Source organism: Giraffa tippelskirchi, chromosome 2 (genome assembly GCF_054371585.1).
Source record: "Giraffa tippelskirchi isolate mGirTip1 chromosome 2, T2T-mGirTip1v1.2.pri, whole genome shotgun sequence".
In the NCBI taxonomy this organism is placed as follows: domain Eukaryota; kingdom Metazoa; phylum Chordata; class Mammalia; order Artiodactyla; family Giraffidae; genus Giraffa; species Giraffa tippelskirchi.
This window is the reverse complement of record NC_137276.1, coordinates 65,649,164-65,667,371: the sequence shown is the minus strand read 5'-3', so window position 1 is coordinate 65,667,371 and position 18,208 is coordinate 65,649,164. Positions and strand designations below refer to the sequence as shown.

The following is an 18,208-nucleotide window of genomic DNA, read 5'->3' as shown; positions in this document are numbered from 1 at the left end:
AGGGTAGGCCCCACTGTGAGCTCTAACGAAGGCACACGGCCCTTGATGGCTTCATCTCCCCTGCTTCCCACCCTCCCCCTCGGCTTTCCTGCAAGCTTTCTTTCATTTTTGGCTTTCAGTTCCTTTCCCCCTTTCCTGGCCAAATCAGAAAAGATGGCAGTTACTTCCAGTCTTTGACTGATGTCCATTCAGACCACTGTGAACTCTTCTGAAACTTTATATTTTTAGGTTCATTTCCTGTGGGGAAGTGGAAGTAATAACAGCTGGAGAAGGAGAGAAATGAGGGCTTTTATTTGACCCTTAATCATATTAAGCCCTAAAATTAATCTGCCGTAGTCCTTAGAGAGCAAAGAGCAGGGGAGAGGAAGGATACGGAGGATAGGCTGATTATAAGGGATAAGAGTGTTTCCTCTTATCATTTCCTGTTATTTTTTCCCTGCCCTTATTTGTTACACTTTGCTTCTTCCATTTCTAATTTTGATACAAATAAATGCTGGGGGTTCCAGAACCCATTAAATTTATATGATAACAGCATCGGAAGGTACTATCCAATTGTGTTATGCAGTAAATACAACAGCATTGGAAGGTACTTAGAAAATGTATAATCACCTTTCAACTTTTAGATGCAGATTTTGAGGTGCACAGACAAAAGTTACTTGTTTTGAGCAAGTGTGTGTGTCCCTTTCTCATTCATTGAGCATCTGCTCAGTGTTAGGCACCATTCTGGGTGCTGGAGACATAGTGCAGGACCACTTGGGAGGCCACGCCCTTCCCACATGGAATCTACATTTCAGTACTAAGGAAAGACAGAAAAGGAATAAGGAAGCAAATACATACAAATTTCCCTTTGAGATAAATGCTGTGAAGAAATTGAAATGCAATGGAGCCTCTGAGGCAAGAATTGATGAGGTGACATGAGGAAGTGCTTGCTGTGCTTTCTGATACACCTCTCATGGTCATTTTTGTCTGTTTTATTACAGTAGCATCATCTGTGCATGGAAGCCCAGCTTTCATAGTTCCGGTTACATTTATGCAGCACAATTCTTTATTTAAATCTAAAAAATATCTTCATGTCTATCACACGCTGCCTTGGCATTGTCCAGGAGTGTGCCCTGTTCTTCCTGCCGGTGCCTGCCTGATAGACTGTTGCAGACATGTTCTAGAGGAGCAGCTTTCCCTGTGGTTTTATTGAGGGCCACATCTAAGAAGACCATCTTGGATTCTAATCATCCACTGCTAGAGATGAGACAACCTAAGTGTTTGGAATGAGACATCAAACTTTAACAGACATATTGCTGAAACCATGTCACTGTAACACACACAAATCATAATGTGTAGCCACTCTTCCGTAAATCTGCAAACCAAGAGTCTCTCATTACAAATAGCAACCTCTGCTGTATTCTTCGTATCTGCTCTGTTCCTCCCCTCCCCCCTTACCCTAGCACTTTTCATTACCTTTATTTTCTGACTGTGATGCTTAAAGATAAGCTTCAGGACAGGACTTACCCCCACCCCACCTAAGCTGTGTACTGCCTAAGTTTGTTTTGTTCGCTGTGTATCCCTGGCCCACTGTGTATCACTGTTGTATAGTTCAACAAATGTTTACTAAGTGAAGGAATGAAAGAACACGTCTGATGAGGATGGAAACGAAATAACCATAGTTGATATTATGTGGCAGAAAGGACCTTAGTGCCTCCTAGCACTGGAGAGTGGGGCAGTGCGAGCTGTCAACCTGAGGAGATGGGCGGCAGCCTCCCTGGCTCTTCCCGGCATGTGTTTCTTACTCTTCTGTGTGGGGATTCTTCTAAGGTCTCCAGTTCCTGGTGGGTTCTGGGCATGTCTGGTGAAGGAGCCCATCACTTGCTCGAGCACCGGAATCTGTTTTACTGCTGCTTGGCCTGTTTTCTGGCTACTGTTCATGGTTCTACCTTGGTTTCTTTGGTGCATACACTATAGCTGCTGCCAAGGCACGAAAAAGGTCTGACTATTGCCCACAGAGAAGTGCTGACTTCAGCAAATGCAAACCAAGCAAAGCATTGGTGATAGTAACATGACAAAGGAAAAGGGACAGGGGTTGGGTGGGGAACTGAGTGTATCTTTGACCTTTAGAGAGAAAGTTGACTTTTCAGACTTGTAAGAGACTGTTGTCCAGGTGAGATAACAACTGGATGGTCAAAATGTCAACGTATCTCTTTAAGAAAAAGTACCATCCTTGTTCTCAAGCACTTGTGCAGTGCCCAGCCTCAAGCGGTTGATTTGGTGATGTAACTGGTTCTTCACTCTCAGTACTGTATTCTCCTGTCTCCCTGTTAACATTATCTTCCTTACCTTTGGAGATCCAAGATAAGTTGAACAAGACCAAGGAAGATATTAGCAAGAACATGTCATTCCTGAAAGTGGACCAAGATTACGTGAAAGCCCTGCCCTCTCAAGGTCTGAGCCCGGCTGCAGTTCTAGAGAAGCTCAAAGAATACAGCTCTAAGGGTACGATTCTTAGCAAATGCATGCTCCCTACTTCCTTAATGTGGCTGGTCACTCGCTCATTATTGGATGTGTATAGAGGTTAAGTAGAGTTCATCCCTGGTGCTTCTGTGTTCAGGAGGGCCCACCTCCTGTCTCAAAGGCTGAACTTCATCTTTTAAGAATACATTCTTCACCTATAAAGCTTGCAGATCTCTGAGAAGATGGAACTTGGTTCCATTTTCTTTTCTAAACCTGAATAAAATAGATTTGTTTTTTGGAAAGACAAAATATGTGATAAGACTGAAATAGAGATTCATTTTAGAAATTACAGAATCTGTATAGAGGCACAGAAGAAATAACAAGTCAGTATTCATCCTCAAAAGACAAACAAACACAGATGATATATATATCTCTCTCAAAATGTTAATGGTATTTTGTATAATAAGCCCACACATGTACATGTATGCATGTAGGAAGGATAAATGCACTTAGCAGCCTAGTGTTAAGAACAGCCCATGGACTCAACCTTGACTCACATCTGGTTCAGCCACTTAACAGGATGGCCTTGGGTGAGTTACTTCACTTCTCTATGCCTCTGTATCTGTCTCTCTACAGTGAGGATAATAATAGTAGTACTTATCTGAAAGGATAATTGTAGAGATTAAATGAGATCATACATAAAAGCATATAACACCGGCTTATAATAGGTACTCAATAAATTTCAATAAGTGTTAACTATTATTAATGTAAACATGTTTGTTACAAATTAAGATTATGTTACAAATAACTTAAACATAGGCTTTTTCATTTGGCATAATTTTAGATTTATAGAAAGTTTGCAAAGATAATACAGAGATTTCCCACATTCCCCTCACTCAGCTTCTCCTGATGTTAACATCTAAAATAAGCTTGGCACATTTGTCAAAACTAAAAAAAATTAACATTGGTACAGTGCTGTTACCTAAACCACAGATTCTATTCCTATTTCACCAGGGTTTCTATAATGTCCTTTCTCCTGTTCTAGGATCCAGGGTACCATACTGTATTTTAAAAGTTCTAATTGACATGTGTTGAATTTTTGATGACATTTTTGATCCGATGATACAAAACTAGATACAGTCCAGGATTTATACATGATATAAAACAGGGATTAGCATTCTGAGACCTGTAGATTAAAGATCTCTACGATTATGAGTACTGGGTTGGCTGCCTCGTATCTCCTTCCCTTCCATTTCTAAGTCGCTGTCCATCGCCATTACTCTGCAGCTCCAGTAAAAGAACAGGAAATGAAAGCACCCACCCTACTTTTGAAATGCAGGTGACCTCTGGTCTGAAGACGTGCCTGTCACAGACCAGTCCCTGAGGACAAAGTCAGCTTGGCCACAAGCCAGAGCTGGCCGGTCACGTGAGAATGAGGGTTTGTCTGGATAGTCACTGCTCAGTCTTCTGCTCTCACTGGAGCTGCAGACCTTGGCTTTGTTAGAACCATGGCAGCAGTTTTCAGTTTGAGTGCTTCTATAATTCTCACTACCCACTTTCAATAGGGCACAGGCATGTTGTCTTAAAGGACCCGAGACCCCCACATGAATGGAGGAAGGTCGGACCTTACATCCCGGTCAGGAACCTTTCCTCCGATCCTTCTCCCAGTGTTGGCTATGTTCCTGACTCTGAGTGCTGCGGCAGATGTTGCTGGAAGCAGGTGGCTAACTCTGTATGGGTTTCCAGGCTTGTCTGAGGACGATACTGATGGCTTACATCTCACCATGGTTTGTCCAGTCAGAGATTCAGTTCCCTGACTCCAGTTCTGGTGATGTTGTGTTGAAATTTTGCACTTTCGCCTTACTCTTTTCTGCTAACTCTGCTCATAGCAGTTTCCACACTTCCTTTGACTGGCTAGAAAGGGAGAGAAGGTGGAAGCCACTGCAGAAAAAGGTCAAGCGGAGCCATACAGAGAACAGAAAACAAGTGTAGATAGAGGAGGTGGTTCTGCTGTTAGAAGCCAGTTGGGGATGATGACGTTACTAATGGACTCTCTTTATTGTACCTAGATGCTGTTGCTACCTTTTTCACACTGTTGTTGATGGTAGTGGTTGACCTTTCATCTTTATTTTGCTGTAACACTCTTTACTGAAGCTCTTTTTCTTGATTTAATGTAAGGACGCCTTGGGGTTTCCGCTCCAACTCTTTTTTTTTTTTGTATGCAGAGGAGTTTCTCCCTGCTTCTTCTTTAGAACCTGTCTCCCCAGAGGCTCCTGCTTACTGATCCAGTGGTCTGCCCTTTCTCTGCAGATGTCTTGTGGCAAGAAGGGAAAGCCTCCGGAGCAGTGTATAGCGGGGAGAAGGAGCTCACCGACCTCCTCGTGAAGGTGAGCGAGTGCCCAGTCCTTGAAAGGAGTGTGCGGCTCTGCTGGTCTAGATGATCACATCTTTTTCTCTTCATTCTTGTCATTTAAAAAAAAAATTACTTAAGGAAAGTTTATTCTTAAAACTAAAGAGGTTCAGTGTCTCTTACCCAAACATAGACAAATATGCATAACATTGTCCAAGACATCTTCAGTCTGTAAGAAAGAAAGATGTTACTTATGTCTCCAGGCTTAATAGACACCTTGTGTAGAAAGCAGATTGCTAGAGAAGGTAGTCCATCATTTGCGATTATTAATGATAAGATATATTTTGTTGGATCAGAAGAGATAAGGGATGGAAACTTGGTCATGATTTGCTGTACCCCTTGAGTCTCAAATCACAGAATCTGAGAATGAGCAGTGGTCTCAGTTATAATTCATATAATTCTCATATTTTTTGTTGACTTTAGAATTGCTTTAGCTTCTTCCATTTCTAATCAAATTTATTTTTTTAAATCTCACTTTGTCATACAAAATTGGCATTGGACTATTGCTTTCTAAGGTCTTTGTGTTTGATTATTAGAACTATGAAACTGTGCATACCTTTCTACATACTACATGTTTTGTTCAGCTCTATTTTGACATAATACCCTGACCTTACTTCTGTGCTTAACAATCTTTCGGTGACTTCCCATTGTCTACAGGACAAATCCAAGCTGCTTATGCAACCAAAAATACCAGTCCCTTCCTGAGCCAGATCCCACTTATTTTTTTCAACCATTCCTATTATTTTCCCACATGAACACTAACTCCTGCCTTTTCTGTTTACTGAGTACCTTGCTCCTCTGTTGTTTTCCTTTCCCTTGTTCTTGCTGCCTTAATGATGAATTCCTATTCATGACTCAAGGTTCCACTCAACAGACACCACCAGACCACTCAGAATGTTCGCTACTCCCTCTTTGAGGCCCCTGACCTTCATGTACATACATACGTCTGGTGTCACACTGAAAATAGGTGTGCCACACACTCGACTAAGTGCTTCGTGTATGTTATCTTACTTATGGCTAGAACCCCATCAGCTGTGTACTGTGATTATCCTCTTTAACATATGAGGAAACAGCCTCAGTGAGGTTATTTACCTAAGATTACATAGCTAGAAGTGACAGATAAAGCTAAGATTTCAAACTGGGTCTGTTGGGTGTTTTAGTCAGTGCTTTTAACCACACTTATACTTCCTCTGTTACCACTTTGTAAAATAATTTTTATGCCTGTCTCCTCCATTACAACATTTTGATCTTTTTTAGACTGGAGGACATATCTTACCATTTTCCCAGTTCCTGTTGTGTCTAACATGGTTTGCTTGATTCTTTTTCCTGTATGATGTAAGCGTCTCCACATGTGCTTGCATTTCTCCATAGGCTTATGGAGATTTTGCATGGAGTAATCCACTGCATCCAGATATCTTCCCCGGACTCCGGAAGATAGAGGCAGAGATTGTGAGAATGGCTTGTTCTCTATTCAATGGGGGACCAGATTCCTGTGGATGTGTAAGTATATGCAAATGACATTCTATAATCTTTTTTTTAGCATAAAATAGAAGTTTATTAAAAACATTTTATTACACAAGTAATACATGATTATTGTAGGAAGATCCAGCTGAACAGAAATTTTTAAAGATTACTTGCAATTTTGTAATTAGTGTCATATCAGCATTTTAGTAATTATCTTCTAGATTTTTTTTCTCTTCAGTCTTTTATTTTGAAAATCTCTAAACTTATATTAAGTTGTCATGATAGTTCTCCTATCTCTTCTCTCTTTCTCTCCCTCCCTTTCTTTCTTCCACCCACATACCTAACCACTTTGTTGTTGTTCAGACGCTCAGTCGTGTCTGACTCTTTGCGACCCCATGGACTGCAGCATGCCAGGCTTCCCTGTCCTTCACCAACTCCCAGAGCTTGCTCAAACTCATGTCCATTGAGTCGGTGATGCCATCCAGCCATCTCATCCCCTATTGTCCCCTCCTCCTCTTGCCCTCAATTTTTCCCAGCATAAGGGTCTTTTCCAATGAGTCGGCTCTTCGCATCAGGTGGCCAAAGTATTGGAGCTTCAGCATCAGTCCTTCCAGTGAATATTCAGGGTTGATTTCCTTTAGGATTGATTGGTTAGATCTCCTTGCTGTTTAATTTTGTCAAAGCATCTCATCGTTTTTTGATATACTTGTTTTGCTTGAGCTGGATATTGTTTTGCCATAAATCAAATCTTAGTTGGTTTAGGATTAAAGAAAGAGAGAGTCATTGTATTTAAAGATACACATGAGGATTCCTTCTCTCAACTGTTCTTTCTAGTAGATGTTTGTTAGTTTTCCTAAACTGTGATTGATGAACTTCTATTGAGATTTGTTACTACAGACTGGTATTGCCTTCTCTAAAAAAAACTAAATTTCAGCTTATGCAAGATAGAGTTAACTCAGGGTACTATAATGGTAACCTCTAGGTGCTGATCCTGTCATACTTCTCTAATCATCATAAAGTCTGCAAATTAAATTACTGAAGGGCCCATCCCAAGACAAGAACAAAAGTTACTTTTTTTCCCCCCAATAAGCAGCATTGGGTTTTACTTTTAAGTTGGCACTATGAAAAATCAACATGTTCAAATATTCAGTAGCTAACAAAACTGGTATTCCAGACACTCGTTTTCCAAAAAAAAAATAAATTCTACAACAGTTAATCAACCATAATCTAGCAGTGGGTTCCCTTATGGCATTTAGATGAATGGGGTGACACAGATGCCAATATTCTTACAGTACCTGGGTATTCTGTGCCATTAGACTCTTTATGAACTTTTAAGAGAGTACAGGTTAAACAACCACAAAACCAGTTTGCAGTTTATCTAGTAAAGTTGAAAATATCCATATTTTATGACCCTGAAATTCCACTTCTTGGGATATATTCTAGGACAACTAGTACATGTGTATATCAGGATAGATGTATTTTCATAGCAACATTGTTCATGATAGTTAAATACTGGAAATAATTCAAATAGCTGTCAGTGGTGGGGTGGATAAATTGTAGGAGACTGTGTATGCTTCAATCTACTCTAGCTGTCACTCAGATTCATGCTCAGATTACTCCAGTTTTTGCCAGTGGGAGCTTCTTAATTTTGACTCCTGTGTCTTTTTGCATGACTCAAAGTAGTTTTTGAAAGCTTCCTTTCTTTCTTCCTTTTTTGGGGGGGGACAAAATATTTTTATTTGGTGAAAATATCTTTTATATTTCCTGCTCCAGATCCAGAATCAGCCCTAGTTCCCTAGTTCAAGGAGCCCTAGTTCATTTATAACCATGTAAAATATTTTCATGATTCCTGAAAGTAAAATTTATGGAACAAAGACAGTTAACCAGAATAAAACCCAGAGAGACGGGTAGAAAGTTAAGAGACATGAAAGATAGAGTGAGAAAGGCTAACACACCTCTGGTTCATATTTAAAAGCAGTCCCCCAAAATAGATAACCTGTAAAGGTGTAACTATTAGAACAACTGATATTCTCGATAGCGGCAATGGCTGGGGCAGTTGCTGGTAGAAGAAAGATGGGCTGTGAGCTAAGAATTGTTGCAGCTGGGTGATACATGCAGCTGGGTGATACATGCAGCTGGGTGATACATGCAGGGGTGTTACTAATTCCCTCTGTAACTGTGGTGTGTTCTACTCGTTAGTTCTTCCATTGGGTTTCTAATTTCATTTATTGTGTTTTTCATTCTTGAGAATTCTGTTTTTATTTTTTTTTAATTTGTTTAGTGGTTCTTTGTAGTCCCTTTCCTTGGCTTATGTTTTGTTTATTTAAATATATTGCCCATAATTATTTTATATTCTACATCTGATAATTCCATGAGCCTTACTCATATGTTTCTGTTCTGGTTTTACTTATGTTGTCTTGTATCCTTATATCTTTGATTATTTTTTTTTCCAGTGAGTTAGGGTTTTCCTGGAGACTTAACTCTGATGGTTGAAGTTAAGTTCTTTCAGAGATTTGTATTTCTTTCTGCCAGTTACTGGGGAATTGGTGGGAAGTACTGCCACATCGGAACCGGTGTAAATGCGATTTCCAGCCCACAGTTTTGTACTGTGGAATAGTCTGAACTCCGACCACACGCTCAAGTAACAGCTGCTTTGGTGTACGTCCTCCAGCGGTCCTCACGTTTCTGTGCCCTGAGTATCTGGGTTGAGAAAAGCAATTTTTCTTGCTGTCCTCTTCCGTACCAGCAGGGTTTATTTCTCCGACTGCTAAGAGTGTGGGTGAAGTCAGTGTTGTCAGCCATGCCCTCTTAGATGCCTTGCCTTGACCAGGCCCCAAACTTGTTTCCTGTTTATTTGTCAACGTGAGAGTTTGAAGTCTGATCTAGGAGTTGGCAATAACCTTCAGAGTTAAAACCAGCTTTGACGCTTAGCTTGTATCATTCTTGATTTTGTTTTGTTGGAGGGTTCAGTGTGTTTCTTTATGTTAGCTCGGTCGTGGGTGGATGTAAAAATACTTTTTAATGTTTTAGCAGGCTTTTTTAGCTGTTTCATATAGGAGGGTGGCCCAAGATGTATAATGTATATTGCTGGAAACAGAAGCTCCATGATTATTTTTTTCTACACGGGAGACCTTTGTACACTTGAAAGCCTCTTTCCGCCTGAATCCTCTCTTCGCCATGGTTTTCCTAGGATACTCAGCTTTCTCAGAGAATATGATCTCACAGATTTCCACCCGTGCCCAGCCTTCCTCTCAGTGCTTTTTGGCTATGTGTGACTAGCACATGGACACAGTTCTCCAAAGCACTGAGTTTTCAGTCTTCTGCCTTCTCTGGATTCACTGAATTTACCTTAAACCTTTCCTATAATCAGTATGATAGTTCTTAACTTCTCAGCAATGTTTAATATATTCCTTGCTGTTCCTAATGTATATAGTAATTCTGCAGTCATGCTTTTTGATACTTTGTGTTTTTTCAGGTCTGCAGTCTCATTCTGTTATTTCAGTGTCCACTCTTTCAGCTCTTGTTTTCTTGAATTCCTGTTCTTATTATATTGTCCTACAGTGAAAAACAGGAGGAATTTCCTTCTGTTCCTTAGGTTGTTACCTTCTGAGTTGGCCTTTATTCTGCAGGCTACCTTCTTTTCTTTTTCTGTGTTTGCATGGTTACCATGCCATCTTCTTTCATCTTGGCTCGTGTTTCGGTGACTGTCTCTAGACATTCTGTTTGTTCTGATGCATGGCAGGTCTGGTCTTGTCTGAGAGGCAAGGCTTGGGTAAAGCTTTGTTCCACCTATATTAGAATATTTCGGCCTCTTCTGCAGTTTCATTCAAAGTCACCTACTAGAGTTCACTCTGCCTAGTTGGAAGAGAATAATACTTTTGGGGCTTTGATTATTTCTTTAGCTCATCCTGTATCCCTGGAGTCTTCACTTTAAAGAGCAAGTCCTGGTGTTCCCTCTCCCTGGGCTGCTTGTTTCTCCCCAGCCGCCATGTCTCTCTTACCCACTCATCTGACAATAAGGAAACCCCCTCCACTTGCTTCTCTGAAGACTTAGGGAATATTAGTAACAGTTTTCAGCATTTTGCTGTTTTACCTGGACAATTTCCACATCTTGGAGGAGGGATTAGGAACTGTGTTTGACTCTTTGCCATGCTTCAGATAATGATACTGATTGGATTTGTTACTGGACTGAAAATAGGGCATGTAAAGTGAGTGACTAGGGGTTTGGAAATATTTCTGCTTAGGTCATTGCTGAACCTTAGTGAGAGAACAGTGCACTGAGAACTTGGTTGTTTCCTGACTTCCTTCACAGCTGTCTTGGTTCCTCATGTGATGTTCTGAGGTTTTATGCTGGACCACAGGACACACTGCGATCTGCAGCACTGACCTCAACTGTAAGCACAAAAATGCAGGTGCCTACAAACAAGGGTCCTGTGCCCCAGTTCAGTGCCTTACTATGTGGATGATGGTCACGTGTTTCCTGAAGGCTTCCTCAATTACAAAATGACTGATTTTTTAATCTGCCATATAACTCCTGACCACTTGGATTTTGTAGCCTATGGTGTTTTTGTCTTATATGTGGATATTACTTTAGGAAATTTCAGTCAGCATCTGCTGTCATTTCATCTAATCAGGTTACACTAAATATGAAAATACAGAAAGTTTTACTTTTTATCGAAAGATGGATGACTTTGGGTGAATCAGTCTCTCAGGGCTCAGTTTTCTTACCTGTAAAATGGAAAAGTTTTCTAAGATTGTACGAATCTTTGGAGATGATAAATCTAAGGAAATATTTACCTAGCTCAGTGCTATGGCTCTTTTTTGTGTGTGTTTGTTTTGAAATGATTTCATTCTTAGAAGTTACCAAAGATAACCAGATGGGTACGATGTACCTGTATTGGTTGTGGTTTACTGAGAGTCAAATCAGGCATTAGGAAATGCTGACTGATGGTCTGATAGGTGTCATCTTTACTAGCTGGGTATCAGAAATATTGTCATGAATAGACTGGTCGCCACCTTCATGAGGTGGTAGTCCAGTGAGGAAAACAGGATGAATGAAATGACTTTGAATATTTTTGTATCAACTCAGGTAAAATTCGCCTGTATCAGAGGGGCTAGGTGGGCCTAGCTTCAGGAAGACATTTTTCTTCCTTTAAAAAATTAGGATTTTTGTTTTGATTTCAGATAAGTAAGTTAATAAACTTCTAAGCAGAGGCTTCTGGTTTTCTGTCTCTCAAACTTGTAAAAATCACAAGTTTACTCTGGAATGTCTGAGTGTCTCTTCTTGGTCTTCTAATGTATCGCATGACTAGAGCTATAACTTCCCAGTTTCACATTCTTTAGTGGGCATAAAAATTTAAATCAGTCAGTAACCCTGATGCTTCTGGAAGGGGATAAAATGCCCTGTCCTGTCTGCAATTGGATGAACAACAGAAATGTAAGTGTATTGTGCACGGATGGTCTGGGCAGATATGCATTTATTTGTTCATACATACAGTGTGGAGCTTCTGATCATTCAGTAGTTTTATTCTTCTCCTGAGCCAAGATTGGGCTCCGCCAATAAAGTCAAATTTTCCTTCTGAAAGATAGCAGCATGTGCTCTAAAGTGTGCATCCCAAAGCATATCCGTCGCTGCATCAGATACCCTCAAGATCAAGGCAGGAAGTGCATGCTGACAGCTACCCCAACTCTCTTTTTTATTACAGGTGACCTCTGGGGGGACAGAAAGTATTTTGATGGCATGCAAAGCTTATCGGGAACTAGCCTTCGAGAATGGGATCAAAACTCCAGAAATGTAGGTACAGTTGTTCCTTAGTATCCATGGAGCATTGGTTCCAGGACCCCAATGGATACAAATCCTCCATGCTCAGGCCTCTTACGTAAAGTGGTGTAGTATTTGCACATGATCTTCACACTTCCTCCCTAAAGTCTTAAATCATCTCTGGATTACTTAACAATACCCAACATGTAAATGCTATGTAAACAGTTGCTGGTGTGCAGCAAATTCAGGTTTTGCTTTTTGGAACTTTTCCCCCCTAATATTTTGTGTTATGTGTAGCTGACCTTTTTTCCCCATTTAGGTTTTTCTGTGTGAAACAGCCTGACCATCTGTCTTCTGCTTCTTCTGGCAATTCCAGTCCTCTTCCATCCTGTCCTGTGCATTTGACCATTACCCTTCACATTCAGCAAAATCCTGAGTGCATCTGCTAGTTAATATTCCCTTTCCTACCCACCCCCCCCCAAATTTATACATGGTGTATACTGCAAGAAAAAGATTCTTTTTCTAAAAGTAACAGTTACAGGACTATATCTTGGAGTTCTGTGATACTTACTGTAAGTTTATCTGGAACCTAAGGAAAACTCTCTAACTTATCTTAGTTCAATGAAAATTACTTAGACTGCTTCAGGGTGCTCCCTAAGAAAATTTCAGCCTGCCAGCTGTGTTCTGGGAAGGAAAATTTTAAAAATCCAGAGATGACCATAATTTTATTTGGTTGCTTTAAATTTTCTCTCCTGGCCCCCTCCCTTGTACAGTGTGCTCATACCGCAGCGTTTGGGTTCATGGTTCCCCACAAGCGCCAGTGACTCAGGGTTTTGCTGCATGTGATCTCCTGCTATAATTCACGCCAAGCGTGAGAGAGGAAGTCAGGCTGCCAGCTTTCTTCATACATACATCTTTGGTACTTAGTACTTAGTGATGCCAATTTTTTTCCTTCAAAGGGAACAGATTAATTTTAAGAGTGGAGTAATTGAGGGAAGTCTGAAAGCAAATGACTTGGTTTCCTTTTTCAGTACTGTCTGAAATGCTGTTCCCAAGTGTTTAGGACAAACGGGAATGTTAGTTTTTCGCAGGATCATGGTCTTCCCGAGATGAAGAACACCGTCAATGTGATGCTCGACTGCCGCTTTAACATCCCTGCCAAGCAGTCTTACGTTTTCTGCCTGAGCATGTGTTGTGCCAGGAAGCTTGCTCCTCATTGGGGTGCCCTTCTTTGGATAGACAACCACCAGAAAGCACACCCTCACATTGATCTGATCCAAATTCTCTGTCACCTTTTACCTATCTGCCCTGATTCAAGCTTGGGATTCCTCCATGTGGCATTACTTCCAAGTTCTTCCTGTTATCAAAGTAATTTCCTAAATAATAGGGAGGTTTCTCTAGAAAATCATTTGACCTCTTTTTGTTTGTGATTAAAAAGAAAAGTAAAACAACATATTCACTTTAAAAAATGAGGAAAAATAACCAGAAGTTTATTCCTGGTGATTGCAATTAGCTGCTAGCCATGGTATCTCTTGAACCTGGTTTGATTGAATTTCACTATTTTCCTTTAGTGTAGCCCCCCAGAGTGCCCACGCTGCATTTGACAAAGCTGCCAGTTACTTTGGGATGAAGATTATACGGGTTCCCCTGAACAAAATGATGGAGGTGGATGTTCGGGTGAGTTCCTCTGAAGGGCTGTTGTCTGTCTTGGGCTGGAGAAGCAGGAAGTGCACCTGATCACTAGCTTTTTTCAGGGTCACACATGGATAGGCTCGAAGTGCCTTGGATGGTGGCATTAGGACTTGCAAACTCTGCCACTGGCAGTGGTGAGTCACTGCAGCATCAGTCTTTTCACAGGTACATGAACTCTTAATAGGAAGCTGAGACTAACTTGGTACCTTAAAGACCTGGGGTTTGGTTCAGCACCATCACTTTCTCTTCTCTTTGTAAAATGAGCCTGGACTAACTTGCCCCAACACTCTCATTGTTGTTTTCAATTGGCCTGAATTAGTACCATTGCCCTTATAATGGTAAGTATTTTTTAGAAGTAAACTGTCCAATTTATTACCAATAGCATTATCCCCGCACCTTAATTGAGGTGTTAACTAATTGACAAGTAAAAAAAAGTTGTGTATATTTAAGGTATGCAATTTAGTGTTTTGATATATGGATACATTGTGAAATAATAATCACAATTAAGCTATTTAACATCTCCATCACCTCACATAGTTTTCTTGTTCTTTTTTCATGGTTAGAATACTTAAAACTACCCTCTAGATCTCTAGGCAGATTTCAGGTATACAGTGCAGTGTTGTTCAGTATAGTCACATGACTCTACATTAGATCTCCAGAACTACTCATCTTAATAACTGGAACTTGGCACCCCTTGACCAACATCTCCCCCATTTCCCTCATTCTCCAGCTCCTAGCAACCACTGTTCTATTCTTTGCTTCTATGAGTTTGTTTTCAATTTCCCATATAACTGAAATCATGCAGTATTTGTCCTTTTGTGTCTGGCTTATTTAACTTAGGGCTTCCCTGGTGGCTCAGAGGGTAAAGCGTCTGCCCGCATTGTGGGAGACCTCGGTTCGATCCCTGGGTCGGGAAGATCCCGTGGAGAAGGAAATGGCAACCCACTCCAGTATTCTTCCCTGGAGAATCCCACGGACGGAGGAGCCTGGTAGGCTACAGTCCACGGGGTTGCAGAGTTGGACACGACTGAGTGACTTAACTTCACTTATTTTACTTAGCATAGTGACCTCCAAGTTCATCTACATAGTCTCAAATGGCAGGCTTTCTTTTTTAAGCCAGAATAATAAGCCTTTAGTAATTATTTTTGTGCCTTGCATTTATGTGGAGGAACTTTCTAGTTTCAGGGCCACATTTGAGCCTCATGATAAACTGGGGAGATCATAGAAGCAGTTAGTGTTATTGCATCTCATAGATGAGAAGTTAAGTAGTTAAGTCGTTTCCTCAAGCTTTCACTGCTAACATGTGGGGACAGGACTCATGTTTGGCTCTCTTGGCTCTTAGCCCAATATTATTCTTCACCATTACAATGATTTTGCTGTTTTGTATTAGGCTCTCAGACTGTTTTCCCCAAGTGTTTGTATTTGGCCACCATGGTGGGACAGTGGCCTTCCTCTGGGCTGGAGAGGTGAAGGGGGTGTGCTTGTGAAGCTGAACCTTTAGGTTGGTAGCCTAGGCTGCTCTTGGCAGCGTAAGAGCAGAGTAACTGTGATGTGACTTCTCATTTTCCTTTCAACTTTGTGCCCTTAGGCAATGCGCAGAGCCATCTCTAGGAATACGGCCATGCTCGTCTGTTCTGCCCCACAGTTCCCTCATGGTGTGATAGACCCTATCCCTGAAGTGGCCAAGGTATGTGGGAGAAAGGACTACTAGGCAGGCAGATAGAGATTTTAGAGTAGAGTCTAATGGTGCATTATAGGAAAAAAGAAAGTGATTTTGAGTTTAGATTGTAGCCAAGTGGTGGTGAATACCTCTCATCCACCCTGTGGTAAGCTGCACAGCTCTCTGGAAGCCTCTGAAGGTGACTAGCTCGGGCTGTGGGGGAGGGATAACACACATTTAAACTGTACATTCTGCAGTAGTACTGACATTTTGATTCGGATCAGGAAATAATCTGCATTTAGGGGCATACCTACTCGAGGGTGGTCTTCACCCCCTGTGCTGCCCCAGAGCACCCCTCCCTCCTTCCCCACCCTGCAGTTACTAGAGCAGGACACCACACACCTCCAAGCCTAAATCAGAGTACTGCTCATTTCTTGCATGATTTTGCAGTGAGTTGGAGGCCCTGCATATTTAAAATAGAAATCACATTTCTGGTGAATTATTTTAAAGGCTAACTACACTTGAAAGATGAGCTTTATTAAGAATGTCAAAAATAGCCAGGATTTTAAAACATAGTACATAACGCTCTGTGGTTATATCCCAGCTTTCCACCCATGTCTTGTGAAGCTTTTGTTATAGGGCTATAACTGATATTCTTTATGGTTTTTGGAACTAGCTGGCTGTCAAATACAAAATACCTCTTCATGTGGACGCTTGTCTGGGGGGCTTCCTCATCGTCTTTATGGAGAAAGCGGGATACCCACTGGAGCAGCCATTTGATTTTCGGGTGAAAGGCGTGACCAGCATTTCAGCTGATACTCATAAGGTGAGTGAGGAAGGAGACCACATGTTAATCAAAGTTGACAGTTGATTATTTTGACTATTATCAACAAAAGAAATCAGTCAAAGCCTCAGTTCCCCCGTAAGTGTAAAATTAGATCTGGCTCTTTGCTCTTGCCAGGGCAGCTGATGGCTGTGACAAGGTAAAGTGATATGACAGGATACAGAGCTGGAGGTGATGAGCAGTAGTGAAAAGGAACCTATTACCTTTGTGTCATATGGCTAAGAGAATTTCTGTATCCAGTGACTATACGTAACCAGGACATACTAGTGTGGTGGCTCTTACACAAAGGTTCCTGGACCCTTAAGAGTTTTGGGGTTGGGGAAGAGGTGAAGTTGATACCAGAATTCCTAAGAGGAGGTATGTTAATGTTTCAGCCCCCATGCTCCTGGGGCTCCTGCACCTGAGTGACTGGAATTAATCAACAGAGAAGAGGCCTCTGGGAAAAGGGATGAACTTACGAGCTCAGGAATGTTCGGCTTGTGGTGTTTGAAATGTCCATGTCTGCTATCCCCGGTGGCCTGAGGCAAAGTCTACATCAGATAGCCCCATGCCATCTGTCCTTGTGTGGCTCAGGGAGTGAAATGAGTTCCGTCTTAGCTTCAATGAGAGTTAATTAGGAGGGCACATTAGTCAAGTACATAGTTTATTTCAAAGCTGGATTAAGTAGCTTCTAGATTTTGAGCACCATGGTATTGTGAAGAGGAAAGTATACTAAGCAAAAAAGATAGAAAGTGAGTAAACTCATGATTTTAGTTGCTCCAAGTGACCTGAATTCCTTTCTTTCCTGGCTTCCAGTGGAAATTTACCTTTGTTTCCATCCTGACAAACTGCCCTGGGGTCCTGTTTTAAATAAGGAACACTACATGCTGGATGAGAGAGAGAAGGCAAACCCATTAACTAGATAAGACAAGACATTGTTTTTCCTAGGCCTCAGATTCCTCAGTCCTAAAATAGAGAATTTGAAACCCCATCTCTTTGGTTTTCTCTATTCTTTAGTAAGTTCTAAGTTGGAAATCTTAATGTGAGATGAAACTGTCAGAGACACTGACAGGTGTCTGTACTTCCTGAGTTCTGGGGTGGGTCTACCACGTGAACCACTCACTTACCTGTCTGCTTCTCCCTGCAGTATGGCTATGCCCCCAAGGGCTCTTCAGTGGTCTTATACTCTGACAAGAAGTACAGGAGCTATCAGTTCTTCGTTGCCACAGACTGGCAGGGTGGCATCTACGCTTCCCCAACCATTGCGGGCTCACGGCCTGGTGGCATTAGCGCAGCCTGTTGGGCCTCCTTGATGTACTTCGGTGAGAGCGGCTACGTTGAAGCTACCAAACAGATCATCAAAACCACTCGCTTCCTCAAGACAGAGTACGTGTGCAAGATTGGCATTCTGCCTTGTCTTTTGCATTGTATGCACATAGGCTCAAGGCATCTGCCAGGCCAAGCACCACAGCTTCAGCACCTGTAGTCTCCTGAAGCTTAGGAGTGTAGTGCTGGCCGAGGAGAATAAGCTCCCTTGCTGTGCTGTGACTTGGGGTCACAGCCAGGCTTCATCTGTAGGCCATCTTGTCTCCAAGGATGTCTTAGCAACTGGCAGCTCTTACCAAGTGCTTAGACAGTAGTTTTCAAACTTGAGGCTGAATCCTAATCACCTGGAGGGCTTGTTAAAATGCAGATCACCAGGCCCCACTCCTAGTATTCTGACACAGTAGGTCTGGAACAGGAATGTGAGGATTTGCATTTCAGAAAATGCCCAGTAGACCCTAACGCTGTAGGTCTAAGAATCACATTTGTAGAATCACTAGAATAAGAAAAGAATTGGAAGGGGTGGGGGAGGAAGGGGTACTAAAATATGGGTTGTTAAGGCAAAACCATGCTGCATGCTCTAATGTCTCTTCTTCATGTGTTACCTGCTTGGTTCTGTGTGTTACTGAGGTT

At 41.6% G+C, this 18,208-nt stretch overlaps 1 protein-coding gene and 1 long non-coding RNA gene across 37 annotated transcripts in view; one reads left to right on the top strand and one right to left on the bottom strand.

The window, feature by feature from the left end:
- The window catches only part of SGPL1 (sphingosine-1-phosphate lyase 1), a 129,980-nt gene that overhangs the window by 48,982 nt on the left and 62,790 nt on the right, over positions 1-18,208 (top strand). For all 36 annotated transcript variants that reach the window (XR_014076225.1, XR_014076210.1, XM_081567902.1 and 33 more), the window contains 8 exons: positions 2,337-2,484; positions 4,753-4,829; positions 6,224-6,352; positions 12,022-12,110; positions 13,649-13,754; positions 15,358-15,456; positions 16,106-16,255; positions 17,400-17,638. Coding sequence is in view for 34 of the 36 variants with exons in the window: in XM_081567902.1 (XP_081424028.1) it covers positions 2,337-2,484; positions 4,753-4,829; positions 6,224-6,352; positions 12,022-12,110; positions 13,649-13,754; positions 15,358-15,456; positions 16,106-16,255; positions 17,400-17,638 (1,037 nt within the window). In the remaining 2 variants the exon portion in view is untranslated. The remainder of the gene's footprint in view (positions 1-2,336; positions 2,485-4,752; positions 4,830-6,223; positions 6,353-12,021; positions 12,111-13,648; positions 13,755-15,357; positions 15,457-16,105; positions 16,256-17,399; positions 17,639-18,208) is intronic.
- On the bottom strand, positions 3,264-6,342 carry LOC145537175 (uncharacterized). The gene is made up of 2 exons (XR_014076250.1): positions 6,129-6,342; positions 3,264-5,021 (listed from the first exon to the last, which is right to left on the bottom strand). It is a non-coding gene; the product is annotated as an uncharacterized LOC145537175 (long non-coding RNA).